The sequence below is a fragment of the Lolium rigidum genome, chromosome 5 (assembly GCF_022539505.1).
Source record: "Lolium rigidum isolate FL_2022 chromosome 5, APGP_CSIRO_Lrig_0.1, whole genome shotgun sequence".
In the NCBI taxonomy this organism is placed as follows: domain Eukaryota; kingdom Viridiplantae; phylum Streptophyta; class Magnoliopsida; order Poales; family Poaceae; genus Lolium; species Lolium rigidum.
In genome coordinates this window covers 101111599-101126416 of record NC_061512.1, presented here as the reverse complement: position 1 = coordinate 101126416, position 14818 = coordinate 101111599, and the positions used below count along the sequence as shown (strand labels likewise).

Here is a 14818-nt window from a genome sequence, read left to right as displayed (position 1 = left end):
ATAACATTGCTTGATAACATAGATTTATTATTGATTGGACCTTAGTATATATAAGATAAGTTCTAGTTATTCATTATTTATACTCGCGAAATTGGAGACTTTCGAGATTTCTAGATATTTAAAAGGCATGGCATATTTTCTTCGACCGCATTATCACTCCATTAAGATGATATTAGTTTTACACATGGCGGCATTAACAATTGAAAAGAATTTTCCGCAACAAAGATAATCAAGACCGAGTTATGCATCAAATGAGAGATAGCCAAACGTCTTAAGTGTTTGAATTACATTAAATTTTTTAAAAAGAGGTAAAGCTTAGCCATTGAGTAGGCATTATTGGTATGTTTTTTAGGTTCTATTTATAATAAAATATGTTTTTATTTTTATTATTTAGTGATTGTGTTTGAACCATATGCATCATTATTGTTTTAGAACTATTTTGGCATTTGCATTCTTAAAAATTCGCACTACCTTAGATTTTTTTTGTCCTTCGCCACTGCAACATAAGGATGAAACGAACTCTTGATAGGCGATTCTTTCTTTCTGATAGGTACTCTTCACACGTGATCCTGCCTGCACATTACGTGATGATACACGCTGCCAATTGCACTGAAGGGCTAAGATATAATACCAGCAACAGAAGAAACAAAGGCTTTCGAAGGATGAAAAGAATATACGAGCGACCTGTGGTAGCTACACCAACGGTGTGGGCACTCTCCGGCCATGTTTTCAGGTAGACTGGTGAATGACTACTCCAGAGGTGAAAAAAGGGCGGTGAATGCATCTTGAGCAGGAACAGAAGAGGTAAACCAATCTCTCTTTTTATCAAGTGATCTTATCTGTACAGCAATTGCTTCATAATACACACTAACACCTACACTAAAACTGCACTAAAGGTTACTGAAGAACCACACCCCCTGAAACTTATGATCAATGCATCTTTCCATATATTATATATAGACTTGCAGAATTCACAACTGCTGAATTTGCACATCAGGCAGCCTTGCGAGCTTGGTAATTCTTCTCCGGTTCGGCCTTGATTAAGCCTAAATTTCCTCGTCACTTGTAATTCCTATCATCATCCTTCCACCTGCACAGAGAAGACAACGACCCTCCCTGCTGTCAGACAGGAGAACCAACCGAACATCATGATTTATATTTGAGTACCACACTGTAATATCTCCACTGAAAGATCCCACTCCTTGCCCCTGCCCCTGCATTCTAGACCTCTCCACCCACCTCATATTGCCGCAGCTTTTTTCAAATTTTGCAATAATACACTACCAAACGTTTAGTTTACGACGTACTTGATGATATTGATTCGGTATTGTAGATGTTGATATTTGTCTAACACAAATTCCAAACATAAGAATGTTTCACTTAGTACAAACTAATGCGATCGACTTAAATATTTTGATAGGAGCGTATAAGAACAACAAACAGTCAATGCATTTGGAATGAGAAGATCCAAGAAAGGAGTTACCTGTGCTGTACACATCCATATCAATCACGAAGGATCCATGGAGCAGGCGAACGGCGCCTCGCTCTCGTGCGAGCCCACCGACGAGGCGTCATCCTTCTCCTCTCCGAGAATGACGGAGTCCCCGAAGTGCACCCGCCGCGCGTCGTTGGTTGACGCCACCGGAGACCGCAGATGTTTCTTGCTAAGCGCGCTCTTGATGTTCGTGCTGCTCGGGAGCGGCGCCACCGCGGCCGACCTCGACGGTTGCCGCTCCACGTTCCCCGCGGCCGCCGGTGCTGGAGCCGGAGGCGACGACCGCGAGCAGCAGCAACTGTATGCGCACGTGGCGATCCAGAACGCCCACGGGCACACCACGAGCGCGAGCCCGGCTATGGGCAGCCATTGCGGCACCTCGGCCGGCGGCAGCGTAAGGTAGAGAACCAGGCAACCGCCGCCGGCGAGGACGGCAAGGAGGAGCAGTGCTGCAACCACCCACACGCACGCGCTCCCCGGCGGCCGCGCCTGATCGGGCTGCCCCATCGATCAGTACGTCGACGTCCCTCGGAACCAAACCAAAAATCAATCAACCGGGACTAAGAACCTGTAATTAAATCGACAGGCACGCGATTAACAGTGCGCTCCCGGGATCAGACAATCGATCTTCGCTATGGCATTTGATGTTTCGGTGATTGGAAACCGGCAAAAGGTGTTCTTGCTTTTGTGGTGCGTGCCGGAGAGGCGGTTGGAAATGTTCAACCCGCGGTAACTGAAAAGCAGGGGAGGCAGTTGAGGAGGGCACCCTGTAATAGCACGGTGAATTGCATCCCATATGTGAGATCAATTAACACACGTGAAAATAATTGTAGCATGTGTAATTTTTTATTATTTGGGAAATCAGTAGCATGTATATTGTGGCTTGTGGGATGAAGTGTGCACCTGTAAATTATGGCCCAAAAATACTAATGCGATTATTCGGAACATGGGTACGACTGAACCCTGAACCTGATTGAAACAGTTCCAAATTTAATTATACTCCCTCCGTTCCTTTTTAATTGACTCGAATTTAGTACAAACTTATACTAAATCTGAGTCAATTAAAAAAGAACGGAGGGAGTACTTAAGTTTTCTTAAGTTACATGATGTCCACGTACTAAGTTACAAGTCTTTTGGAAATGTACGAGATCCCTTTAGACTGTTTCACTATAAACATTTTCCCCAAGCTACATATTTTCGAATTTCAAACGTAATTTGCACGCACATAAGTATGTGTATCCTCTATATGCAAAAAAAATTATTTAAATTTGTATATGTCCAAAAATACTGGTTTTTGGCCCGCACAGTAAACTGGTTCCGTTGGACCTTGGTGCCGATGCATATTTCAAAATACTTCTATCCTTGTGTAGTTGAGAACCTTATTGTTTTTTTCCATTAGTGCTATATTCTTGATCACAAGATACATAAACCAATAGTAGATTTACATTAATTAATCTACAAATTGCAACATCTCATTATCTCCCATAATTCATTCACACTATTAAAATAAGAAATAATTGAACACAGAACCTAACAAAAGATTTGAAATTAGTTAGATATATAGTACTCCCTCCGGCCTATAGTATAAGACCTTTTGACAGGTTAAAATAGCTTGTCAAAATGTCTTATATTGTAGGGCAGAGGGAGTATGTCCAGATCAACTAATCATACACATCAGCACATATAGCGCCAGGTTTAATCAGCGTGGAAGCAACTGATCAAGACAGCCTTAACAAGCTGTAGAGCTCCTTCATGTACAAGCTCTCCTTGTCTTGGATCCCCTTCTTCTTGGAGAAGAGCATGCCGTTGATGAGAGGAATAACAAGGGGCACAATGGGCTTCTGCTTCTGCACCTTCCTCTTCATCGTCGGCGTCTCCCTTTTCTGGACATGGATCACCTCCTCGTCCCCATCGTCTAAGCTCAGCAGGTGCCCCAATGGACGCCTCGGGACTTCCTGCTCGAGCTTCGGCTCAGTCCAGACAGCCAGCGCAACCATGTTGTTGTCCCTTTGCTGGATGCTAGCACGTGCAGCCGCCGCTTCGTCTGCCTCTATATGGGCGAGCTTCGAGAGGGCACGATGGAGCTTCGCGTTGAGGTTCGCCATGGCCAGTTCTAGCTCAGACAGCCTCTTCTTGAGCTGCACCGCCTCCTGCCTTGTCTTGGTCGCCTCTTCCTCCACCTTCTTGATGGAGCTCATGATCATGAGGTTGCCTTCCTTCCGGTCCTGCTTGTTGTCATTGTGCGCTGGCAATGGTGATGGTGCCGACAGCGGCGGAGACAATGGGACCAGGCACATTGGCTGGGCATAGGACACCGGCGTTAGATTTGTAACAGGCTCACTACTATTTTCCTCATGCTTGGCAATCGCGACAGCAATGGTGCTTGGATTGGAGTGGATCTCCCTGATGAGGTCAGAAGGCCTAACACCATGACTCCCCTCAAGCTTCTCGTTTGAGGAAGCAATGGCGACGGCATCCCGCCAAGAGCTCCTCTCCCTAACAATGCGGTGATCGGCACGCACACCCAGCCTGACCTGTGTTTCTCTAGCGATGATGCGCTCACCGAACACTGCGACCGCCTCCTTGACAGACCGGAACGCACGCGAGGTGTCGACCTCTGCACGGCCAGACGGGGCGGCGGCCATGCCACAGCTTTGCAGATACTGCCTTCCCACCTGGTTATGGAATGGAAGTAGGAACGGGCTCCTGAAGGGACCTTTTGAAGGCGATCAGAGACGCTGGAGGCTTGCTTTGCTTCCACTACAAAATGGCAAGGCCAGCAAGCAAGAGACAAGAAGACTACCTACCTACTAGAATCCTTCAAGTAGAGATGAGTAGCAGTACCCCTGAGCTGATGCAGGAATGCTTTCTGAGCAAAATAAGTAGGGTACCATCTGCTGCCTCAGGAAAGTACAACAAGCCAAAGTATCAGATAGCCATAAATACCATGGTATGATGAGAGTTGTTGGGAGAAATCATATGGCCCTCCACCTGTATTGCAAATAGGTCATATATGGTGCCCCGTTTTCACTCATCTTCTGATTTTCAAGCAATTTCATGTTGGCACCCTTGCAAGGGCAACAACCCTGGGGACGTCATTCTCGCTGTCTACCGGTGTTGCAACTCTTTCACAAGAGTGATCTATTCAGGTTCGGGAACATACAGATCAAGTAATCTAGAAACCAATGTGAATCCAATAAATTAATTTAACCACACGATGGCCAAGTTCATTTCATTTCTTTGTATTCAAAGGTGACAGTGACATGATCCATTGTATTGTACATCGAGCCCACAATAATGACAAGTAACAGACACTCTGGTAAATACTCATGCTTGTCACCTATCTGAACAGGAGGTAAAAAATTATTGAAAAACAAACCAATGAGGAGAAGGTAACAAAGTTACCTGATACCAACAAAGCTGGCAACTTAAGTAACTAATTCACACACCAACATGCTACACATCTACTGACAAGCATCCTATGTGATTGCCTCAGGGAAAAATAATCATTCCATGCATCTAAAACGTAAGGTCCTTTGGATCCTCAATTATCTTGGAGAGAGTTTGCAGAAAAGCGGCAAGATCGGACCCATAAATAACCCGATGATCAGCAGTAACATTGACCTAAAATTATTGATCAGGTCAGATAAGCACAGAATCACCACTTCAAATTGGTTAGCGTGAAAGAAAAAATTCCATAAGTACAAGTCATTTTACCTGCATTTGGTTCTTCATCCCAATTCTACCATCTTCCGTACCAACAACTGTCGGTTGTGACGATCCAACAGCCATGATTGCTCCCTGTTTCCAGAAAAAAATTAATTACCAGAAGTTTTGGTGCATTGCATGAAAAGAAGTGGAAACATGGAAACTTCATCTTACAGTTCCAGGTGGTAAGATTGCATCAAATCTATCAACTCCAAACATACCGAGGTTTGAAAGGGTAAATGTACCTGCAGATTGAAGAGTGGCAATTATTAGCACACAAAGCATATACGTACAGCAGGATCCAATATGTTTCCTGTTCCCAACATCTAAAGCACTAGCAAAGTAACAGAGATGGTCATAGGCAACATTGTTGATATGTGACATCTCAATTTCTGGCTAAGATACTTTAGCAATGAAGTAATATGAAGAACACCAAATGTGATTCCAAATAATTCTACTGCTCTGTTGTGTGAATTTTGTAAATTCAGTCAAATCTCTTCACTGCAAAACAAAAAAATGCTGTCTACCATCAACAGTTGGACTGAACTGAATCGTATATTGTCCCAGGCACAAATGCCAAATTATTTAGCAAGCTCTGGCTTCGCAGCAAACGTTATCTTTTTTACATAACTGACAGCAATATGAACCCCATAAATGCATACCAAAGTAAACCACCTTACAACTGTTTTAGATGGCTCTGATTTTTGGGGACAGACAGATAAGAGACACATCAGTGCTTTCATATGAGGCTCTGAATCAATGGGTGTCAGCGATACAATAAACCAAAGCATTTTAAATTGCAAAACTATCAGTAAAGCTTAAACCGAATTACCGAACTAGATGCATAAGAAGCATCTAGTCTCATCCTCAAATGATTTCAGTTTTTCTAGTCTACTCATCCTCAAATCAATTTAACAAAACTAGATGCATTTTTACTTAAAGATTTACTCACATCCAGAAATGTTATTATATCATTACTGAACTCAATTTGAACATATGTATTAAGCATCAGGCCATAGTGCAGAAACAAGTAAACGGTGCATGTAAATTGTAATTGGATACATTCCAGGTCCCATGTAATGATGAAAGGAAATGAGGAATTCAGGTTTGGTCGGTTCCAGTTTTTGCTTGGCTTTGGCTGGTTTCATGCTGAAAATCGGAACCCTTGTACATACCTACTTCTAACGCAGAGATAGTTCGGTAGTTTGTGTCACACCATGAACAACTCAATTACTACTCCATACTCTTATAACTATAGCTGGAACTAGAAGCGCTACATGCAGGGCCAGCTGCCCAGCTCTGACCCATGGCCACCATGGGCGACAGCCCAGGGCCCACGCCCGTTTGGGGGCCCATTATCGCAGTCTGCATCCTTTATACCCCTAAACCCTGCCCAACCAATGTTTTGTTTTGGGCTAAGAAAAGATTGTTGCAAAGGCCTAGCCGAGCATGGGAGTGTCAGGTCAATCAGAATGGGAAACGTACACACACCCACCAAGCAATTGAGGATGGATCTCCTGTAGTCAAGTTCGTGTTCAGCTGCTCCTAACGACTGACCGACTGCTCCGGCCGCCGCTGCGTGGAGTCTCTAGACTAGAGATCACCATCTCCTATTGGAATTGTCAGTTGATTTGGGTAATTCATCCGCGCCTTGCCCTGCTCTTCACAGCCCTGCTGGTCGCTGCCCCCAGCACCCTACGTTCTGTCATCTGGTTAAACCGTCAGATTAGGGATTCATGGTTCTAGTTCTTTATGTATTTAATTCCTTCACGATTATATGTGTTCTAATGTTGTCCAAAAAAAAGGATTGATCTTGACCTTGTCTTAAATAATTTTACATCTAGAAATAAGTGAGGAAGTATTTTTTTAAGCAGTGAAACAAAATTGTCGATGAACTCATTAGGTTCTTATTTGAGGTTATTAAACATTTAAACTAGCAGGAAACACCACTAGTTAATTTTTCTGTTGTTTTTATTCATTCTAATACTATGACATTGCTTAAGTGGTTTTTGCAAGTAAAAGTAGACCTTTTTGCGAATAAAAGTAGACATATGTATGCTATATATCTATTTATGCGTATATATTTTCTAGCCTTAAGGGGGCCTGTTGTCGACTTCGCCAGAGGGCCGGGTAAAATAGAGCCGGTCCTGGCTACAAGCATACACAAACTTGAAAATTGGCAATAAATACGTACCTAAAATAAGGCATAATGTACTGTACACATGCTAGAATTTGTTCATGATTGAGGTCTAAAGAATCAATGGCAAAACCTTAATCTGAACAACAGCTACCACTATGAGACTATGAGTAGATAGCCAACTACTCAAAGGCTTAGCCTCATACAACCTTGCACAACTAAGTCACATGGGAAGGAACAGTGTTCAATATTATACGAAAATGAGGGATATGGTTAAATCAACATCTACAAGACTGAGATGTTCAGGCACAACTGACATCGATTTATTAACAGACAACAGTTAATTCACTATAATGCTATATCAGTCGGAAAAGAACATGCACATAATTGCATTAGACATTCGAGTTTGTTTGTGAGGCAAAGGAAGTACCAGAGTTGTACTCCTGGGGCTGCAGCTGTTTGGCACGAGCCTTCTCAACCAGCTCCTTCCATTTCCTTGACAGTGTATAGATATCAAGCTGCATACCAACAGTTCTCCATTTACTCAGACAAAGTATCAGCATAAACATCATCCTTGAGCATAATCAACAAAGCGCTAAACCTTATCAGCATCCTGAAGCACGGGGGTTATCAACCCACCGTCGATGGCCACGGCCACGGCAATGTTGATGCTACTGTTGTAAGTAAAGCTCTGGCCGTCCCTGCAGCTGGAGTTCACCACGGGATGCTGCACCAGCGCCATTGCTGTGGCCTTGGCCAGCAGCGCTGTCATTGTCACCCCCTTCGACTTAATCTGCGAGTGGTTCACTCCGGTATTCAGCATTCCGCAGCATACTGCTAACATAAGGGTGGAAAAGAAAACTAGATGCTCACTTTCTTGTAGAGCTGGTCTAGGGCGTCTGTTGTGATGGTGTAGCCAACCCTGAACGTCGGCACGGCGAGGCTCTCCACCATGTTCTTGCTCACAGCACCCTGCATTGCGGTGAATGGCACCGTGGACCCCAATGGCACATCTGGCCGGGCAGCTGCCACAGGCGCCGCCGCCGACGCCTTTTGGGGCGAAGCTGCCGCGGCCTCTACGTCCTTAGCCACGACCCTCCCACCCGGCCCAGACCCAGTGACGGAGAAGAGATCGACGCTGAGCTCCTTCGCGAGCTTCTTGGCGTACGGCGAGGCAACCACGCGCGCCCCGCCTTGTGCGGCCGGTGAGGGCGGTGCTGGCGCAGAGACTGCTACCGGCGCCGGAGGGGCAGGCGGCGGTGGCGGGGCAGGGGACGATTCTTCCGCGACGGTTTCCTGGGGAGCCGGCGGCGAGGCGGCGGCGGCGGAGGATAAGTTGGCGGCCTGGGAGCGGGCGAGTGGGATCTCCTCCTCGGACTCGGCGAGGAGCGCGATGGCGGAGCCGACTGGCGCGGACTCCCCGGCGGGGACGAGGACGGCGGCGAGGAAGCCGTCGTGGAAGGTCTCGACGTCCATGTCGGCCTTGTCGGACTCGACGACGACCACGGGGTCGCCCTTGGAGAGGCGGTCCCCCTCGGAGGCGTTCCAGGCGACGATCTTGCCCTCCGTCATGGTGGAGCTGAGCGCCGGCATGAAGATCTCCCGGATCTTGGCCTCCACCCGGCACGCGCGCCGGCGCCGCGGCGCTGCAGCCTGTGCGCCGCCGCCGCCGCGTTGGCGGAGCAGGGACGCAGAGGGGAGCAGCGTGGAGTGGAGGTGGAGGAGGCCTGCCATTGCGGGGGACGGGAGGGGGAAGAGAGCAGGGTGGTGAGGCTTTGGGGGGATGCCTGGCTTGCTGGTGTTGTTGCTGCTGCTGCCGCCTTGGGAGTATCGGAGGCGGGGCGGATTAGCCGAGGAAGAGGAGAACGATGCTGCTGGCTGGCGGGCGGCTTGGGCTGGTCGCTGCCTGCTCACAATGCTTTGGGTTTGCCATCGCCCCCAACAAGCCCAATTGCCATCAAACTTAACATAATTTTTGCTAACATGAATTTTATTCCTTTATTAAACGACAGTAGTAATTGAATAAAGATATCAGAGATTTAGTAAGAAACATGGATTTATTTTAACAATTTTGGTTGATCCTCGATTGCCTAAAATTTCAATAGATCTACTGATTCTGAATTGCATGTTACTCAACCAAAATTGCAATCTTGAGAATATGCCAAATTATCCAAAAGTTTATGCAATTTTTAGTTTCCGCATAGTGCATGAAGTGAGATCAAGATGAGAATCCTTGGGTGCTGAACCAAACACCTTATGAATAGACAATTGGTTTTTTCCCCCCATTACTTAAGGAGTACAATGTTGAGTCACTCAAGAAAGAAATATGAAATCTTTGAAACCATGCTAGTACAAGTTTTGAAAACTAGCACACAGGATGTCGCCGAGACATTGAGTGCCTGGACCGGATGCCACTCTCAAAAATGGCTTTACACAAATTACCATTTAAATTTCATGCTAGTATGGTGCCAGTTCACCTGAAAAAGTTATGCCAGTTAAGTGACATTCAGGATGGACCACCAAAAAGAATCCAAAATATTGTCCTAAAATTTTAGAATGTGATGTAGCTAGAGAACAAGTTACATGTTAAGAAAATAAAAAGGTGTTCAGCGAGAAGATGACAGAAAACATTGTGTGTTGGCTGAAAATAAGACCATGGGATTTATTTAGTGAACTGCGGAGCTTCTAGTTGAGCTACCCATGACCAATTCAAGGCATTACTTGAATTAGCCAGAAAGCAATGCAAGCAGGTTTGCTAATAACCATCACTGTGATGTTTACAGCCCAGAAAATGGTAGCGATTACACTCCAGAAATAGGATATACCTAACAACTCAAACTAATCACCAGATCATAACCTATGGTAACTATACAATGATCACGTGTATATTGACATCCGTGAACTAAGCAAATGTCAGACTCCATTCAGAACTTATCCAAGTTCACCAAAACTGGTTGCTTGGCTTTGGTTCACATTCACTTCGCGTTGACGAGCAACCTCAAGACGTTGCGCATCTTGGGCCGAGCATCTGGAGAGAAGGAGACGCAGGAGAGGGCAATATTCAGAACAGATAACATCTGGCTGTGAGCACCAACTGAAGTTCTTGAGACTCTGGTGTCAAGGACCTGCTCCCTTTGCTCAGGCCTAACTGAAAGACTGAGAGCCCACTGGGCTAGCTCCGTGCCGTCGCTGACCGATGGTCTCCCTGTCAAGAGCTCCAGCAAAATAACTCCAAAGCTATAAACATTGCCAGCCATCGTCAACCTCATGGTGTATGCATACTCTGCAATCGGAGTTCAGTGGAATTTAGTGTTAGCATATGTGGTCTTTTTGGAATGTGTAAACAACTAAACAAAACAATTCAAGATTATCCTACTCCAGATTTGAGAAGCTGCAAACTAGTTTGCCTAAAGCACTTAACTATTCGAATTATTTTTTGTATACCCCCTACCTGCACACAAGTGGGGAGGTGTGTTTCAATTTGGATGCCACATTCCAGACTCAAGAGTAACAATGACAAAGCTTGGCTTAAGCTTTTTTTCTAAGTTTTTTTTAGAATAGCTTAGTTTTTTCTTTCTTCTACTTCGTGTACAACCTGTAAATACATTTTGTTTTGATTTAATAAAAATTGCAGTGGGGATTTTTCCCCACTGTTCAACCCTCAAAAAAAAAAATTAAAGGAAACGCTCTGTTGAAACATTTAAGAAAACAGATGGTGCTTTCAGTTCAACCAGAACTATGGTACTAATGAAGTTTCGAGCTCCTGTTCAGACAGATTTGCAGCCAAGAAAATTCGTCATATTATTAGTGCAGATGGAAATAGATGGCATCATGAATTTCATAACTAAATAATAGCAGAAATATTCATTTTTTGACAATTTTAACAAGTTGACAAATATGTGCTCAAAGTAAATCAGAATGTGGTAATACGTATTTTACCTGGAGGAATATAACCAACTGTACCAGCAATAGTTGAAAGGCTTCCACTACTTTTGGAAGGATCGATAATTTTGTAAAGCTCAATATCTCCAATCTGAGGCTCATTCATTGACTTCAAATGGATAGTTCTTGTTGACAAATCAAGAAGCAGAACCGGCTGAGTGCGCCCATGAAGAAAGGTCAGCCCTTGGGCGACCCCCAAAGCAATGCTATACCGTGAGGGCCAGTCCAGACCATCTGACCTTCCATCATGCAGTAAGTCGAATACCGTGCCCTTGTACGCATGCTCATAGAGTAGGTATGCATTGTTTTCTGTCAAGACGTAGGCCAATGGCACCATGACGTTGGAATTGCTTAGTTTACCAAGTACCTCAAGTTCATGACCAAATTTCTCTTGGCTCCCAATTTGGAATATCTTGTCACTCCAGTCAAGCTTCTTCACAGAGTAGATTGACCTATTTGGCATCGCAGCCTTGTAGTAGGTGCAGAACCTTGTCTTCAGAAATATGTTGTTGGGACTGGAGACTGCTTCCATTGCATAACTTAAGTCAATTGCAGTGGTGTGGATGCTGTTCATTGTTATGAGGTGCCCATTGATGATTTGAGGAAGGACTTGCTCTGGTGGTGGTCCAATATCTTCAACGCGATAAATCCTCTTGGATAATGAGAACATAATAACAGTGGCAAGCAAGCATAATCCGACAAGAGCACCGACAATAGCAAAGATAGTAATCAGAACAGCATGGTTCTTCTTTTTACCATCAGAGGGGATGCCATCACCATCTCTATCACTTGCAGTTGTAAGGCCAGGATTTCCAGTGGTACTGACTACAACATGTGGAGGCGCCTGAAAGTACCCAGTGAGCTGATTATAGGAAAGCACCAACAGCGTCAAGCTTGGTGGCAAGTCAGGTGGGGTTGGCACTGTACCAGACAAACTGTTGTACGAAAGATCAAGGATCTCTAACTCTTTTAAAGTCCCAATGTTTGAGGGAATAGAGCCACTGAGAGAGTTATGACTAAGATTAAGAGATGTGCTCAAGGAGACTGGCATTTTCGGGATGGTACCAGTCAAGGAATTATCACCCAGATTGAGTTCGATTAGAAATTGCAGTGAACCAACTGAGGGTGGAATGGGACCACTAATCTTGTTGCCTGCAAGGTTCATGTTGGAGAGCTTTGATAACTGATCAACACTCTGCGGTATATCTCCAGTGAATGAATTCCGACTGAGATTTAATATGCTCAGGCTTGTGAGAGAAGAAAAGGTACTTCTGATAGATCCGCTGAGGTTGTTCATTTGAAGCTTCAGAACTACTAGCTTCTCCAGGGTGCTGATCTGATCAGGTACTTGACCGTGCAAACCATTTGATGCCAGATTCAAGAGAGCCAACTCACTGCATTCGCCAAGCCGGGGAGGTATAGAACCTGTCAAACGATTGTGATCCAACTCAAGATAAGCCAACTTGGAGGCATCACCTATGGAGTCTGGAATGCTCCCAGTCAGCAAGTTCATGCCAAGCCGGAGGCGGAAGAGCTTTGCAGAAAAGTTCCCTGGAATGGGCCCTTCAAGGCTGTTACTAGTGAGATCAATGGTCTCCAACACCGGAGACGCGAGTAGATCAGAGGGGATCTTCCCACTCAGCTTGTTGTAGCTCAAATCCAACATCTTGACATGCTCGGTAATACCACTCGGGATCGAGCCGGTGAACTTGTTCTGGTTGGCTGCGAACCGGGACATCGTCGTCGAGTTCGGCAGTCTCCCAGGTATTGCCCCACTCAGCTCATTACCTGAAAGCAGCAACGTCTCGAGCTTGTCGAGCTTCCAGAACTCATCAGGGACATCACCAGTTAGATTGTTCTGGCTGAGATCCAGCATAACAAGATCTGCATAGGCGAACAAACCGGGTGGAATTGGACCCCTCAAATGATTGCCAGACAGCACCAGCTCCTCCAGAGAGAGTACCATGCTTGTGGGGACACCACCATTCAACCCGTTGGTGCTAAGGTTCAGGCTTCTCAACTGGGGGAATCTGCCCAGCTCGGTGCTCAGATTTCCACGCACATGGTTGAAGGACAAATCCAGAACCTCCAGCCTGGGGAAGCCGGATAGATCGGCGAGCGAAGCGGCGAGCTGGTTGCTGCTCAGATTGAGTGACCGCAGCCCTTCCTTCATGGAGCAAGAAGGGCCGAGGAATCGATCCCCCAGACCGGCGAGTGAGTTCCTCGAGAGATCGAGGGACAGCAGGGTGTCAAGAGCGCATATCGAGGCGAGGACGGAGGAGTTGGAAATGCCGTAGCCGGACAAGGCGATGCCGGTCACCGCGGAGAACGAGGTGGAGTCGGAAGGAGAGCAAGCGATTCCGCTCCACAGGCATGGATTCGAGGCGGTTGTGTTCCACCCGGCTATGCGCTCCCCGCGCGAGAGATCCCTCAAGATGGATTCTTGGGTGCTGTTTAGACGAAGGGGTGGGGCGGCGGCGGCGGCGGCGAAGGAAGCATGTAGGCGCAAGAAGGAGAAGAAGGAGAGCAGCAGTAGCGGCAGCGACAAGCCATGGCTAGAGCAGGAACAGTACCTCCGCCTCCTCTCCACCATGGCCGCCGGCTCTGGGCTTCTTCTTGGATTCCTTTGACTCCTTGCCTGTCGATCTCGGGCGGTTCGAGGCTTCGAGCTATAGGGGAAAAGAGAGGAAGAAGATCTCCTGCTCCCTAGGTTTCCCGGCAACCATGGCTATCTGGTGGTCATCTTCCTGTTTTTTGCTCCACATTTGAGTGCTGCGGCGACTGGAGAGACAGAAGAGGTGGGATGTGGGATTTTCTCCATTTGGGTCCAGAGTTGACTGACTGACGTATTTTATGGGAATGACCAAAACCTGAGGCAAAATGGCTACAACCTATGGGGCCTACCAAATGACTTTGAAGCAAACCGTAACCGAACACTTCTTTGGCTGCAAGATTTGTTATACAGGATTTTCCAGGATTTGAAACTTAGAGCATCTCCAGTTCTCCTCCACCGGTAGTCCCTAAATAGGCGCCGGCGGAAGCGTCGGCACCTCCATTTGGGGACGCGGGCACTGCGGGCCTGTTTGGATTGTGACCAGCAGCTACCTTACCAAACCTTTGGAAGAGGTGGAAGTATAGGCCACCCTTTGGATTGAAGCCCATCTAGCCGAGCCACACCAAAATATTGGCAACCTAGTTTAGATTTCACGCCACGCGCGGGCGAAACAGGGGCGAGCAAATCCTTGACCAAAATATTGGCACGCCTTAGATTTGGCGTCGCTAGCCTGGGCGTCAACCAAACAGACCATGCATCCTCTATTTGGGGTTGTTCCCACATCGGCACCCCTAAAATGGCGGCCTCCAATTTTTTTTTCCTTTTTACAATATTTTGTAACAACATATCAATCACATTTTATTCATACAATCACACAAATAGAATTAAATTATTCATACAATCAATCAAACAAATATTACTTAAATTATTTATACAACCCAACATACAAATAGTACTTAAATTACTCATACAGGCAAACAAA

At 45.9% G+C, this 14818-nt stretch overlaps 2 protein-coding genes across 2 annotated transcripts; both read right to left on the bottom strand.

Annotated features, from left to right (window-relative positions):
- Nucleotides 1-4683: 4683 nt before the first annotated feature.
- LOC124652590 (dihydrolipoyllysine-residue acetyltransferase component 5 of pyruvate dehydrogenase complex, chloroplastic-like) lies at nucleotides 4684-9229 on the bottom strand. The gene is made up of 6 exons (XM_047191626.1): nucleotides 8214-9229; nucleotides 7942-8133; nucleotides 7771-7858; nucleotides 5378-5448; nucleotides 5213-5296; nucleotides 4684-5119 (listed from the first exon to the last, which is right to left on the bottom strand). The coding sequence occupies exons 1-6, from the start codon at nucleotides 9072-9074 to the stop codon at nucleotides 5015-5017; spliced, it is 1401 nt and encodes a 466-aa protein (XP_047047582.1). The 5' UTR covers nucleotides 9075-9229; the 3' UTR covers nucleotides 4684-5014.
- Nucleotides 9230-9977: 748 nt separating this feature from the next.
- Nucleotides 9978-14114, bottom strand: LOC124651799 (leucine-rich repeat receptor-like tyrosine-protein kinase PXC3). The gene is made up of 2 exons (XM_047190832.1): nucleotides 11280-14114; nucleotides 9978-10623 (listed from the first exon to the last, which is right to left on the bottom strand). The coding sequence occupies exons 1-2, from the start codon at nucleotides 13873-13875 to the stop codon at nucleotides 10316-10318; spliced, it is 2904 nt and encodes a 967-aa protein (XP_047046788.1). The 5' UTR covers nucleotides 13876-14114; the 3' UTR covers nucleotides 9978-10315.
- Between the last annotated feature and the right edge of the window lie 704 nt (nucleotides 14115-14818).